The following is a 16,316-nucleotide window of genomic DNA, read 5'->3' as shown; positions in this document are numbered from 1 at the left end:
TTGATGCATTGAACGCCAGTGACCAAGAACCAGAAGAGTTGTAGGATGACATCAAGAGCATCCTCTATGAGGAAAGCAAGAGGTCATTAAAAATCTGAGAAAGAAAGAAAAAACCAAAATGGATGTCAGAAGAGACTCTGAAAGTTGCCCTTAGAGACTCTGAAAGTTGCCCATGAGTGAAGAGTAGCTAAAGCAAATGGAAGAAATGACAAGATAAAAGAACTGAACAAGGCTTTCAAAAAGCAGCTCGAGCAGACAAAGCCAATTAATATAATGAAATGTGCAAAGATCCAGAGTTAGAAAACCTAAAGGGAAGAACATGCTCAGCATTTCTCAAGCTGAAAGAACTGAGGAAAAATTTAAGCCTTCAGTATTGGAAGATTCTATGGGCAAAATAATGAATGATGCAGGAAGCATCAAAGGAGATGGAAGGAATACACAGTGTCACAGTACCAAAAAGAACTGTTCAATGTTCATCCATTTCAGGAGGTAGCATATGATCAAGAACCAATGGTATTGAAGGAAGACGTTGAAGCTGCATTGAAGGAATTGGCAAAGAACAAGGCTCCAGGAATTGACAGAATACCCATTGAGATGTTTCAACAAATGGATGCCCCAGTGGAGGCACTCATTTGGCTATGCCAAGAGATTTGGAAGACAGCTAACTGGCCAGCTGACTGGAAGAGATCCATATTTGTACCCTTTCCACAGAGAAAGGTGATCCCACAGAATGTGGAAATTATTGAACAATATCATTAATATCACATGCAAGTAAAATCTAACAGAAGGTAATTAAAAAATGATTGCAGCAGTATATTGACAGCATCCAGAAATGCGAGCTGGGTTCAGAAGGGGATGTGGGTCAAAGGATATCATTGCTGATGTCACAGGGATCCTGGCTGAAAATAATGAATACCAGAAAGATGTTTACTTGTGTTTTATTGACTATGCAAAAGCATTTGATTGTGTGGATCATAACAAATTGTGAATAGCATTGAGAAGAATGAGAATTCCAGAACACTTAATTGTGCTCATGAGGAACCTGTACATAGACCAGGAGACTGTTGTTAGAACAGAACAAGGGGACACTGCCTGGTTTAAAATTAAGAAGGGAGTGTGTCAGGGTTGTATCTTTTCACCATACTTATTCAATCTGTATGCTGTGCAAATAGTCTGAGAAGCTGGACTACATGAAGAAGAACATGGCATCAGGATTGGAGGAAGAATCATTAACAACCTGTGATAATGCTGATGACACAACTTTGCTTGCTGAAAGTGAGGATGACGTGAAGTACTTACTGATGAAGATTGAAGAACACAGTCTGCAGTATGGATTACATCTCAAATAAAGATAACAAAAATGCTCACAACTGGACCTATAAGCAGAATTATGATAAATGGAGAAAAGATTGAAATTGTCAAAGACTTCACATTGCTTGGTTCTACAATTGATGGCTATGGAAGCAGCAGTAAGGACGTCAGACAGCGTATACCACTGGGTAAATCGACTGCAAAGGACCTCTTTCAAGTGCTGAAGCAAAGATGTCTCCTCGAGGACTGATGTGCGCCTGACACAAGCCATAGTATTTTCACTTACCTCATATTCATGTGAGAGCTGGACTGTGAATAAGGAAGACCAAAGAAGAATTGATGCTTTTGGGCTGTGGTGTTGGTGAAGAATGCTGAAAGTACCATGGACTGCTAAAAGAACTAACAGGTGTGTCCTGGAGGAAGTGCAGCCAGAATGCTCCTTGGAGGCAAGAACGGCCAGACTTCATCTCACATCCTTTGGTCGTGTTGTCAGAGGGGACCATTCCCTGGAGAAAGATGTCATGCTTGTTAAGGTGGAAGGTCAATGAAAGAGGGAAAGGCCCTCAATGAGGTGGATTGACATGGTGGCGGCGGCGATGGGCTCAAGTGTAGCAAGAATTATGGAGCTGGCTCAGGACTGGGCGATGTTTCATTCTGCTGTGTATAGTCACTATGAGTCGGCCATGACTCAGTGGCACTTAACAACAACAACAACAATTAGTTACAATTTGATGAACATTATTGCATATATTTTTTCCTATGCTTATAGAAAAGGAACATATATCTAATATTACATATTGTCAACTGTACATTTATTTAAATTGTATATATTGAGTCCTTCAATATATACTATATAGTATGTTGTTGTTGTTGTTGTTTGCAGTCAAGTCCGCCCCAACTCATAGCGACCCCTCCTTGGGTTTCCGAGGCAGTATCACTACAGAAGTAAGATTGCCCAACCTTCCTTCCGAGGAGTGGCTGGTGGGTTTGAACCACCAGCCTTCTGGTGAGCAGTCAAGTGCTTTAGGCACTATGCTACCAGAGCTCCCACTATATAGTATATATAATAGTATATACTGACTCCTTAAATATATAGTGTATATATATATATAACAGTATATATTTACTCCTTCAATATATACTATTTAAATAAATGAACAATTAATTGACCATGTATAATATTGAACATATTAGATATATGTTCCTTTTCTATAAGCATAGAAAAAATATATGCGATAATGTTCATCAAATTGTAACTAATTGTTGTCGTTGTTGTTAAGTGCCATCGAGTTGTCACCGACTCTCAGCAGCTCTATGCACAGCAGAACAAAATACTGCCTGGTCTGGTAGCGTAGTGCCTGAGGCACTTGACTGCTAACCAGAAGGCTGGAGGTTCAACCCACCAGCCACTTCTTGGAAGGAAGGTTGGGTAATCTACTTCCCTAGTGATACTGCCTGGGAAACCCAAGGAGGGGTCTCTGTGAGTCAGGTCCAGCACGATGGCACGTAACAACAACATTGACTCCTTGCTCTATGCTATCCTTTATTGGTTAAATAATAGCATGTATTTTCAAGCTATGGAAAAGTATTATAAAAGGTAAGTATAGAATGTTATGAGAGCACACAGTGGAATTTAAAATGTTTTCTGACCCTTTCACCCTAGTTGAGATTTATACTTTGAAAAGTTTGCTTTTTGAAAAACTGTTAGTTGTTTTCAGATAGGATGATGATTAACTAACTGTTCACTGGGTAAAACATCTCTCACGTGTGTATCCCCTTATTAAGATAGTTTTTCTTTCATTGGTACTCAGCACTTTTATGTTATTTAAAAACATACCAAGAAGTGTTAAGTACTTAACTGCAGTGCCAAAAAATCTTTACATGTCAGCAAATATTTATAAATAACTTCCTGAGCCTTAGTCTGTGATTGTCACTATACAACATTTGTTACTAAAACAATAGCAGCACCTTGAAAGTGGCAGTTTGTTCTAGCAGCATATTATTGCTGGTAGTGGAGGGACTATTAATGTTGAAATGAGTAAAAAATGTGTTTCTGAAAATACATCATACAAAATACTAATTGTGTATAATGTTAATAGAGTATAGATGGTATGCGTGTTTTGTGTTTACTTAAGTTTAAGAAATAAAAGGTTAAATGAACTTAAGCACTTTAACTCTAGGGTCTATTATAACCTTTAATATGTTATGTTCTGAATGTTTAAGAGGGAATTGTAGTACACAATGACCCTCTGACGATGTAACTCTATTTTTATTTTTTGCCTTGTATTTATTTCCATGACTAAATATGTAAGGAATGTGCCAATAGTATCTAAAAGCTTATAATGGCATTTTAAAAAATGTATTATGATTATTTCAAAGTAAAAACAATTTAACTAGGCATGACTTTTTCGTATATAGGCACTAGATCTGTATTTTGTGTTTGTAAATTGAACTTTTGGGAATTGATTTATACATAATGAAAGAGTCATCTCCCCATTCTTGTGTCCTTAACTGGTAGGTAAGAGTGAAATGTATGTTTCTGTTACATTTCAGAACAAAGTAGAAGAGATGATTTAGAAGCTTTAGGTCATATGTTCATGTATTTCCTGAGAGGCAGTCTTCCTTGGCAAGGTTTAAAGGTAATTGTTTCTGTGTTTCCTTATTGAATTTTATAAAATGGCTAATATATATTGAGATCCTGTCTTCCAACTAAATACTTTTTCAATGATTACTTTCTCAAAATTTTTTTTTTTCTATTTTAGGCTGACACATTAAAAGAGAGGTATCAGAAAATTGGAGATACAAAACGAGCTACACCAATTGAAGTGTTATGTGAAAATTTTCCAGGTGATGAACAGTGCCAAGTTGGTACATGTCTTTATACACTGGAAACCAGAACTGTTAATATTCATTGATTCCATTTGTGCATAAACGCTTTTCCTATACTTAAAAAAATGAGCTAAACGTGATTTAAAAGATACTGTCATTTTATCCATAGACCATAGGGGCAATTTGTGGATTTGATTTGTAAGATGGTAATAGAAGAAAATTTCATTTCTTAATAGTGTTGACCAATACCAGCTGAATTAATATTTTCTCTAGTGATATATTATATTCCTTTATATATTTACAAAGTACAGTGTTAGTCATTTGGGTGTCAGTGTCAAGCTCAAGAGGTATGTGAAATATAATTTAGTTTACCTTTAAAAATAGAGTAAAACTTAACTAACATTACTCATTTCAGGTTATTTTTATGTTGGGATAAGTGTGGTTTTATAAAAATAATTTAGGTTTTTTTTTTTTTATTGTGATTTGGGTTAAGATTTACAGAGCAAATTCACTTAAAAATAATTTAGTTTTAAAGCAGATTATGACAATTCAAATTAATAAAAATTTACTTAGTAAAGGTTGTAAATCAACTAATTAAGAATAATTTGTTATTGATGTATTAAAATACCTGCTGTGTTTTGTGTGTCTATATGAAGTGGAAAGAGAACTGGACCTTAAGATAAATGACTGAGTTCCTGTCTCACTTTGATATTTACTAGGTCTCATTTGCAATGCTGGTATTGTTATTGTAATAATAATATCCTTAGCATGATTTCATGTTTTCTCATATTATTCATTGACAGCAAACTTTAAACCAAAAAATGTACAAAACAATTATTACTTAAATTATCAAACATTTTTAATTACTAAAGTTGTGTTTTATAGTCAGTACTCTTATTTTATTATTTTTATTTGCTATTCAGTTAGCTTGTTTATTTGTCATTCTAAGAGAAGAAAGAAAGGAAGGTTTATTTTAAACTTTTTATTCACACACATTTTTCTTTTCTTCCTGTAACATCTAGAATTTGAAGATTTAAAGACAATCGATTGGTAGTCCTAGCTGTTCATGAGTAGACAAATTGGTGTCTATCATTAAATTACTGTAGAGAAAATGTGAGTGCCCAAGTAAATTAGTCAGTTGACCAGATGCAAAATGGAATGGTGACATGATCAACATGTGAGGAAGGTCACTGAGTACCACTTTTGTTTCCCCATTGGGCTGCGTGTGATCCTTTTTTTACTGGTTTACTGTGAATGAATTAGAGCAGAAAAGCAGCTACGTGTAACCAATCATCACTTTTTATAGTGATTATTTGTGTACTCTTTTGCTTACCATTTTGCCTGTTGATTTTTATTTTGTTTTTTGTTTTTGAAAAGCATTACTTAAAAAAAAAAAAAAAGAAAAAGAATCGAGCGTTACCATGGTATGCAGGGATTTGTATATTACCAAGTAATTGTTAAGTATATGAACAAAATGTAAGAGAAGATTTACACTGTCTTCCTGTGTTACATTTTTGAGATTTTTTTTTTTTTTTTTAACCTTTATTTAGCTAGTTCAATTGCTTATAACATGTTCTCATAGTCAAGGCTAGGAATTTGAATCCTATATTGGTCAGTATGTTACCAGTTCTAAAGGGATTCCAGCAAGCCAGTGTGAACACTTTCATACAAATCAATTCCCACCAGTGTTTTAAATTTTTTTTAAAACTTACGAGCTGATTATGGTCCTTTGTGTGACTAAGTAGTCATGCCTTATTAAGTTGCTAGTTCAACCTCTAATACTATCAAAAGTATTAATAATAATATGGAATAAAAATTTTAACCTTTCCTAATGAAATGAAGCAAAAATAATGGTTATTAAACTAAACCACTCACTTCTGTTTTGTCCTTATTTTCTTTCCTCCCTTTTTCCTTTTTTTTATTTCATTATATTAAAGAGAATTTTAACTGGCAATAGAATTTTATTATTTTTTTCATACTTTTATAATACAACATGGTTTTAGACATTTAAAATGTTATTAATGAGAATTACACAAAAGTGTGAACAGAATAATTTTAATTTCCCTTATAGAAGAAATGGCAACATATCTTCGTTATGTAAGAAGGCTAGATTTTTTTGAAAAACCAGATTATGACTACCTAAGAAAGCTTTTCACTGACTTGTTTGATCGAAAAGGATATATGTTTGATTATGAATATGACTGGATTGGTAAACAGTTGGTGAGTACTGTGCTATATAATAAAACGTTATTTATAATATCCATCTTTTAAAATTCTACTAGAAAAGCATTGAGAGCAAATAATTTTTTTAAATGATTCACTTTATTTCCTTTGTATGGATATTTCTTAAGTTAGCACAATGCTAAAATTATATTTTGAAGTTTGTTGAAACCTTTCATTCAGACTCCCTGCATTTTAAAATCATAAGATATTCTGAACTTTTAATTTCTGATTTAGTGCTTATGTCAAATATACTTTTTTTTTTTTTTTTTTTTTGCAATATTCTTATGATTACCTTAAAAGGCTGCTAAGTTTGTTTACTCTGGTCATCTTTTTAATATATTTGTTACTTATTTTTAAAAATAAAAATAAAAAAACTCATTGCCATTGAGTCGATTCGACTCATAGCGACCTCTCCTTGAGTTTCTGAGGTGGTATTTCTATGAAAGTAGATTGCCCAATCTTGTTTCTGAGGAGTGGCTGGCGGGTTTGAACCACCAGCCTTCTGCATAGGAGTCAAATGCATTAAGCACTATACCACCAGAGCGCCCTTATTTTTAAAAATAAGTTTTAATTATTACAGCAGAATTAATAAAACAATGATAATAATATAGGTAGTTTCTTACAATAGATTGATACTTAGAAATTAAAATATTTGAACTTTTAAAAATATACTCAGTTTTTACAAGTTTTTATAAGTTGTCATAAATGTGAGATAGATGCTCATCATTTAAAGATATGTCATTAAATTCTTTCTTTGAAGATACTCTTAAAAAATCAAATACTTAACTTTCATAAGTTATTTTTTTAAATAACTAAGGCTATATTATAAAATTTTCTTTAATTGTGACTTAGTGTGAATAAAGTTGTACCCGCATTTGGAACTACCAAACTCTCAAAATAACGTATTTTGAACTATTGACTTATTCATCCATTTTATCTATTTGTTGATTGAATGATTTGAATATATTTGTTATTTATGATTTAAATCTAGATGAACTTTTATTTTTTTATATTAAGTTTTTATACTTATGTTAGGTTTGGAATTATTTGAAATTTAAACATTTTTATAAACTATTTTTTTTCCTTTTAAATAAGAATCATTTCCAGTAGAATATATCAATACCAATTATTATTGCATTGTAGCCAACACCAGTGGGTGCAGTTCAGCAAGATCCTGCTCTATCATCAAACAGAGAAGCACATCAACATAGAGATAAGATGCAACAGTCCAAAAATCAGGTTTGCTGTCATTTTAGATATGAAATTTCTTAATTTGTTTCTTTATTGACTTGTGACGATTTATAAATACATTTGATGTATGATCATATCCAGATGGCAGCTTTGTACATTTGTGTTTGTGTGTGCATCTATATACACATATATATATATATATTGGAGAATTGAAATACATATTTTTCTCAATCAAATAGATTATATACACATTTTGAAGGGTTTGTAATACAAATTTTTTAATCAATATATTATTTCTACTTATTTTCACTATTTTATAGCCTATAAAAAATGTTTTATAAGTAGAAAAATAGCAAACATAACCAATCTATATCTTTTTAATCATAAATTCTTAGTGGTATAAAGTAGTACACACTTTGAGCAGTATTTGATATTCTATTAGGAGGGAATATTCTGTTCCTGTTGGGATGAATTATAATAGCAGTTGATTGTTCTAACCATCATCTAGTTTAGTTCAATAAAATCATGTGTTGAATTTCTGCTGTTTGAAAGCTAATATTCTACACATGCAGAAATGTTCTGCTTAGCAGTCAAATGCCATATGCACTACACCACCAGAGCTCTCCAGAAAGACTATACAAGAACAATTCTCTAATGAGTGGCTAAGAGTGGTGGTGCAGTCAAGAGTTCACTGTCTCTGAAATCAAATATACCTGAATGTGACTTGACCCTGGGCAACTTAATTAATCTCCCAAAGACTCAGTTTCCTCACTATGAAATAGAAATAATTCATGTTAATTCATAGCACGTAGTAAACTTTCAGTAAATCTAAATAGTTTTACTATTGTATTTATTATTACAATAAGTACATAAATACATACATTACACAATAATAAGAGCTATAACATGTGAAAAAATGTATTAATAAAGTACTTTGGAGAAGAAGGATTACTGGAATGTGTATGGAACTATAAAGATTTTATGAGGCAAACTGCCTGAAGAATGAATGACTGTTTAAAGATAGATTAAGGAATAAGGGCATTTTGGAGAGAGTGAAAAGTATAAAATATGAAGCAGTAGTTTAAAATGCAGAATTTTTTTAAGGAAGAACAAGGAGTCCAGTTTGGTTGGAGTGAGAGCAGGTAGAGGAAAGTAAATTGAGATAAGGTGTATAAGATTGATCAAGAATAAAGAGTTCATGTTTCCTGGTAAGGTAATAGAAAGCTGTTGAAATTTCTGAGCACTATTTTTACTTTTCTCTTCTTTGTAAAAAGAATCTTGACACTACCTTTAGTGTAAAAAAAAAATTGCTGTCATCCTGAGTTAAAACAGTGTTCTTACAGAAACTTTTGGTTATAACAGAGGGATAGTGTATTGTCCCTTTTCTGTTATTCCCTTTATCCTGTCAGAGTTTAAGTAAGGGTTAAACAAGGTAAAAATAAAAGGAAAGTACACTACTTTTATAAAACCACTGTAAAATAAAATACAGTGGGAGACATTTAACCATATTATGCTATAAAATGTTATAGCCAGTTTATAAAGATTAGTTTTAGAATTTCACCCACTGTAGAAAAATTGCGACAATAAAATGTCACAAATTGTTGGTGCCATCAAGTTGATTCTGACTCGTAGTGACCCTATGGAATAGAACAGAACTGCGCCATAGGGTTTCCTAGACTGTAATCTTTATGGAAGTAGATTGCCAGGTCTTTTCTCTTGTGGAGCCACTGCTGGGTTTGAACTGCCTGCCTTTTAGTTAGCAGCTCTGTGGTTAACCATTGTGATACTGGGTCTCTTACAAATACATTAGATATAATCAGAAATGGCTCAGATATTAAGATTCATAGTTTTCTGATTTTGTAAATCAGTTAATTTCTTGAATGTACTAGGAAAAACATCAGTAATTGTTGTTTTCTGAACTTCTGCACTTGAGCTGTTAAGTATTGTAATAAATGAAACACTTATTTTGTTGTTGAATTAAATACAATTTAAGTAATTTAGAGTTTAACTTTCTAGAAGTTTCAGACGTCCTGCTAGGTAGATTGTAAGATGAGAACTATATTCTGTAGTCCTTATGACACTAAATATAGGGACTTAATAAATATATATTTTTATTCCAGGAAATCCTTCAGGATAGGCTTACTGAATTTGAAAGAGGCTCCTCATCATGATAGAAAAGTTGTATTTAGAAAAAACCCTTCTTAACTATCTGATAATGCACTGAGTTTTTGTTTCATGAGAAGCCCATAGTTCATAATCATAAAGGAAAAGAAAAAAGACAGTCCTTTAAAATGACTAAATCCTTTGTATTGTCCCCAGATAAAAGATACTTAACCTAGAGTCAATGGTTGCAGTTGACAGAATCCCAAAATTGTATATAAAATGTTGAGTGCACGTATATGTTTTTTTCCTCCCTGAGGAGAGAGTTCATAGCCTTTATTGTATTCTAAAGGAAGTTTCATAACCCCAAAATATTGCCTGTTACCCAAGCTATTTGTCTCAACTTAGAATTATTTTTATTCTTTTATCTTGTCTAGATTTCATTTTATCTAATTTATTTCAGTTTAAGCTACAGATCTACTAAATTCTGTTTATATATTTGGAGTTAATGAAAAGACCAAGAACTGTCATAATTGCATTGATGATACACTTTTAACAAACTTCTTAATGCTATAGATCATGTAATTTTGCATTGTGCAATTCAATGCTGGAAGCTTAGTACCAGAACATTTATTTTCCTTCATTATGTTTACTTGAATTTAACATCTCCTCTCCAAAAGGTTACTGTGGCCATCCATGTGCTTGGACCTTGTAGCATAAAACAGCCTGTTGCCCAAACTCCTTACTATAGTATAAGGCTATAGCTGTCCCTTCAGAAACACAAAGAATAGGAAAAAATGGAGAACTACTAGATACCCCATATGTACTGTTTCCAAAGCAAATGTTTATTTTCTCCTTTATATAGTATTTAGCTATTCTTCATCTAGCAAAGAGGCCCACTGTCTACTTCTACAAACAGAGCATACTGACACTAACCCACACTCTAAAACTTGGGATAGATCTGCTATATAGCCCAGTGCTTAAGAGTAGGATGAGCCTTGAATCTCCAGGCAGTTGTACAAATGTCAGAGAAACATAGAAGTCTATGAGGAAATTATAGCTGACTGTGCACTTAGAAGTAACTAAAGCAAGAGATCATTTGGCCAGCATTTTAAAACCACCTCTGACTTAAACCTATGGGTTATGCCCAGTGGTTTTGAAATGTACAAAGATACCTTTTTTTGAGGGTCTTGTTACCTGACACTTTGTGGCAAGATTTTCTAGATTTAGCTTGGGGAAAAAAAAAGAAAAAACAGTGAAGGCTTTAGAAAGTATGTAATTGTGGTAAGGAGCAAGTGTATAGTAAGATCATCAGGCTTTGAGTTTTGATCCCTGCTGTACTTCTTCCTAGCTCTGACCTCAGGGAAGTATTTAATGTCTTAATGCCTCAATGTCTTCATCAGTAAAATAAGAATGATGCTATCTATCAACTGATAATTCAGACCTTTAATTTGACCAGATAAAAAGGAATCAAAGGGATTCATATATAGGATTGGCTTTTTTTCCCCAAAAATTTGCTTGTTTTGTTGTATCCTCACAGTATTGTTTAGAACTTCTCACTTTTCAAAGAACTTTTCTATTTTCTCTTATTATCCTTACAATCAGAAATAGGATACTAAGCAAGCAAGAAATTTTTTGTTAAGTTTCGAAGTAAACTATTTAAGGACTATCTTTCTAATATTGTTAAAAGTAGATCCTCATCAGAAAACCAATGGAGACCTTAATGTAAGAAAACAGAGTAGGTAGTGTTTTAGTGTGCTCATCATTTACTTGGAGCTCTTTTCTTGAGCACCTCCCAGGTTCTTTGTTAGCTTCATTTATGGGGTTAAAGGGCGGAGCCTTGCTCTCTAAGTTCTTTCACATCTAAAATTCTGTATTTCTATTTTATTTTTTATTGTTGGTCATTACATAGTTCTAGTGATTTTACTAAAATCTCTCCACATCAGTATGCAAAGATAACTACATCTGTGATTTAGAATAGTAAGGATATTTGAAATTTCCTTTTATACATTTGTTTTAATATATCATAAGGATGAGATGTTTAACGTATTGGGTTTTTCTTCTTCCATGCATGCCATATGCATTAAATAAATGGCAGTCGACAGACCACAGGGCAGCTTGGGACTCCCAGCAGGCAAATCCCCACCATTTGAGAGCTCACCTTGCAGCAGACAGACATGGTGGCTCGGTACAGGTATTTTCTGATTTTTGCATGAGTGATTATTTCCCAAATTATACAACTAACCCTTTTTTTGGAACTCATGGCATGATTTCATACCCTAATGAAAAGCTTGTTGCTGAAATGTATCCATAATCCTATTCCTTTGTTATTTAACCAAAAAACAAAATTAACATGGTCTAAAAAGACCACAAGAGATACTAAGATTTTACCTTTATTCATTTTTACAAGTATATGCAACAATATTTAAGTATGCCATACTTACAGCAGGATAGACAAGCAAATGATATTATTTGAAATATGTTAAACTTGATTTTCTAGTAGTAAGGGCAGTCTCTTTTTTTGATGTTTTATGTGAAGTAATAGAACATTTTTATATCTTTTCCTTTACATTGATTTTGCCTTTTTAACACCTCAAGTCAGTTACATACACATCTAACTTTCTTCATCCTCAATTGATTTTATCAGTCAGTCACCTAATTTTCATCTGTTCTTCCCTCTAAATGAGTTAGGACCTCTCAGTAAAATAGTAATATATGATGGTAGGTACTCAGAGTGTGCTTTCCGATTAATTGGTCAAATAAATATGACCCTAATTTTTATTATTTATATGTACTTGTAGAAAATATTAGATGGAGAAAATTATTTTAATGATAAGTATTCAGCACTCCCATGATAAATTTTGTGTATATTTACAACAAATTGAAAGCAATCTCTTTTTTTTTTTTCCCTCTTTTCTATACATTTAGAGTTGCTATGAATCGGGTCTGACTCGACGGCACATAACAACAACAACAACAACTATATTCTGTCCTCTCATCCCCCCTATATTTTAATATTTTATTTTATTTATATTATAGAAATAGGAAGAGATTACTAAATCTCTTATGTCTTTATATATGTCTAAGGTAATCTAAATGCCTTTTTAAAGTAATTGAGATATGATGTTAACTTAATCTATCTTAATTAAAAACAGTTCTTTAAATTTTGATTTTTTGCCCTCCATATATCTCCACTTGAATATTTTTTCCATTATATATTTTCATCAAACTTTTATTTTTTATTTTAGTATATATATTTAGTCAATTTGATGATTTTATTCTTTATTTGAATTATAAATGCAATTCATGATCATAATCATATAAGTGCTTGTTTTACTCAACAATTAAATTTGAAATAATTTAAATTGTATTACCAAATACTTCTATAAAATTTTATATTCAATAATAAAAATGAATTTTCAATAATACATCGTAGAAGGATTTGACTAGTTCTGTAAAAGCCTAGAGTGAGGGACTCAAAAACTGAATTGTAAAATTTTTAATGACCTCAGTTCTTATCATTGGAAAAGCTAATTGAGCAAATTGTATTTAATTTGAATAATAGAAAAAGGACAACATATCTATCTATATACATTTCATTGTGTCTGAGTTTGTGCATATTATTGCAAATATTTGACCAGTGTTCACAGTGTCCAGGGATATTTACAACAATTCAGAAACTATTAGGAAAGATGTCTACCCTTCCCCCATGGTCAGCAGTGCACATTTATATAGATTGTGTGCTGCACACATGCCACTATGCAGCATACCCAGCAACCAACATGCACAAGTCCATGGATTGCACAGTCTTCCAGATTATATGCTGCATGCCTGCTGCCTTCATGGTCAATGATGTGCCCTCCTGCAGATTTGGCACAGTGCAACCTTTACCTCTAGTTAGTGGTGTGCGTTTTGCCTACTACTGCACTGCTGTTTATTTTCTGTCCCATCTGGCAGGGGGGATAGACTGCATCCCCACTAGCCAGCCACACCCACCACACCTGCCACCCCACTCAGTGGGTGAGTCTATCACCCACTCCTTTATCACTGGATTGACAATGGACAACAGCTAACACCTGCTCAGCCTGACCTCAGCTACACTAAATGACTAATGAATAGACCTGTGACTGCATTCCCACCTGCTACCCTACCCACCCGCTACCTTACCCACCCAGACACAGGTGGTGAGAACCCCATTGCTGCTAACTAGCAAAAAGAGTACCAGGCAGAAGTTGTCCTACTGGATATATCAAAATGAAATAAAACTAAAAATCAGGGTGAAAAAAACCAACACAATAAACGAGTAAATACAGTAACACCATGTGACTCAGAGACAACAGAAAACTTCAGTTCACACAAAGAAAGAAGACAATATGGCTGAAGCAAGTGACCAAAATACAGAGCCAGAATAACTTCCTGATGAATACATGGTAATGGAACTACCTGATAAGAAATTCAAAAGAATTGTATGTAGGCCTTTTAACAGATTAAGAAAGAGATCAAAGAAAACACTGGCAAAACCAAATAAATCATAGGCAGAATCAAGGAGAAGAGAGAAAATTCTGGAATAATTCAGGAAAACAATACAAGAGCAAATTTACAAAATAAATAAAAATCGTACAAAACAGCAGATAGAAACCCACAGGATTAAAACCAAAATTTCATAAATAGATAACTCATTGGAAGGACAAAGAAGTAGAGTTGAACTGATGGAAGACAGAATCAGTGAAACGGAAGACAAATCCTTTGATACCTATCTGTTAGAGGAACAATCAGGAAAAAAGAATGAAGAAAACTGAACAAAGCCTAAAAATTATGTTAGACAACATTAAGAGGGATAACTTATATGCAATCGATGTTAGAGAACAGGAAGATTTTTTTTTTAAGAGCACAGAGAAAATTGTCATATACTTGTTGACAGAAAACTTCACTAATATCATGAAAGATCAGAAGATAGCAATTCAAGAAGCTCAACGAAACACAAATAGGTTAGACTACAAACAAAACAAAACCAATCCAAGGTATATCATAAGGAAACATTCTAAAACCAAAGACAAGGAAGAATTTCTGAGATCAGGTCTGGAAAAATGAAATGTTATCTGCAGAGGGGAGCTAGTAAGACAAAGCTCTGAATTCTGGCATAAATCATTAAGGCATTAAGATAATGGGATGACATACATAAAATCCTGAAAGAGAAAAACTACCAACTGAGAATTAGATATCTAAAAGAATTATCCCTCAAATATTATGGGGAAATTAGAACACTTCCAGATGAACAGAAATTAAGAAAATATGGTAAAAACCAGACCAACCTTATAGCAAATACTAAAGGGGGTCCTTTGAACAGAGAATGAACAATGGCTAATAACTGTCTGAGATTAAGACACATGCCAAAATCACCTGGAAATCAAACCAAGTAAAGAAGTATCAAAAATAAAAGAAACCTCCAAGGCTCAAAATAGGAAACCAGAGATGTCAACCTATAAACAACAAGTGCAGAGCAAAAGGAGGGAATTACTGGTGTAGGTACCAAACTTCCAATGGAGAGGAAGTCAAGATGATAACTAGAAGGAATAGGCTGTTTTAAACTTAAAAAAGAAAACAAAAACAAAATCACTGCTGTCAAATTGGTTCTAACTCATAGAGACCCCTCCTTGGGTGTCTGAGGCAGTATCACTATGGAAATAGATTGCTCTTCTTCCTTTGGAGGAGTGGCTGGTAGGTTAGCAGTCAAATGCTTTAGGCACTAGGGAGGTGAAAATAAATGACAGACTAACCACAAAGAAAATTAATAAACCTGCTCACCAAAATAAAGAAGAAAATCATAGACTCAGTAAACAGAAAATCCAACAGTATGAAAGAAATTAAAAAAAAAATCCTTAATCAAAATAAACTCAGCACAGAAAAATATACAGAACAAAGAAATCAACACCACAAACAAAACCTTCAACGAAATAACAGCAGTAAATTCATCATTGTTGTTAGGTGTTGTCAAATTGTCTCTGACTCATAAAGACCCTATGTGCAACACAACGTAACACGGCCTGATCCTGTGTAATCCTTACAATTGTTGGTATTCTTGAGCCCGTTGTTGCAGCTGATGTGTCAATCCATCTCATTGAAGTCTTTCCCTTTTTCTCTGACTCTCTACTTTACCAGGTATGATATCCCTCTCCAGGGACAATTCCTTCCTTATAACATGACAAAAGTATGAGAGATGAAGTCTGCCTTTAACCTTTCTTTGGAATGAGTGCAAATATGAACCTTTTGCAGTTGGCTGGCCAGGTAGCTGTCCTCCAAATTTTTTGGCATAAATGAGTGAGTGCCTCCAGTGTTGAATGTGTTTTGAAACATCATAATTATTCCATCAGTTCTTGGAGCCTTGTTTTTTGACACTTCCTTAAGTGCAGCTTGGACGTTTTCATTCAATACCTTTGGTTCTTGAGCATATGCTACCTCCTGAAGTGGATGAATGTCAACCAGTTCTTTTGTTACAGTAACTGTGTGTTTGTTCTATCTTCTTTTGATGCTTTCTGCATTGTTTGGTATTTTTGCCCATAGAATCTTTCAGTATTGCAACTTGCGGCTTGAATTATGTCTTCAGTTCTTTCAGCTTGAATACAGCAATCAGGACACAGAAAGGGGCTGAATGGATAAGAAAA

The 16,316-nt window shown here is 33.4% G+C and overlaps 1 protein-coding gene across 1 annotated transcript in view; it reads left to right on the top strand.

The window, feature by feature from the left end:
* CSNK1G3 (casein kinase 1 gamma 3) overlaps nucleotides 1–16,316 on the top strand; it is a 157,676-nt gene that overhangs the window by 120,951 nt on the left and 20,409 nt on the right. The window contains exons 6-10 of the mRNA XM_007942225.1: nucleotides 3,865–3,950; nucleotides 4,074–4,158; nucleotides 6,212–6,360; nucleotides 7,507–7,602; nucleotides 11,753–11,848. Of these exons, the coding sequence (XP_007940416.1) occupies nucleotides 3,865–3,950; nucleotides 4,074–4,158; nucleotides 6,212–6,360; nucleotides 7,507–7,602; nucleotides 11,753–11,848 (512 nt within the window). The remainder of the gene's footprint in view (nucleotides 1–3,864; nucleotides 3,951–4,073; nucleotides 4,159–6,211; nucleotides 6,361–7,506; nucleotides 7,603–11,752; nucleotides 11,849–16,316) is intronic.

The sequence above is a fragment of the Orycteropus afer genome, unplaced genomic scaffold, assembly GCF_000298275.1.
Source record: "Orycteropus afer afer isolate SDZICR_OR568_19922 unplaced genomic scaffold, OryAfe1.0 scaffold00086, whole genome shotgun sequence".
In the NCBI taxonomy this organism is placed as follows: Eukaryota; Metazoa; Chordata; class Mammalia; order Tubulidentata; family Orycteropodidae; genus Orycteropus; species Orycteropus afer.
This window is presented reverse-complemented; position numbering and strand designations above follow the sequence as displayed.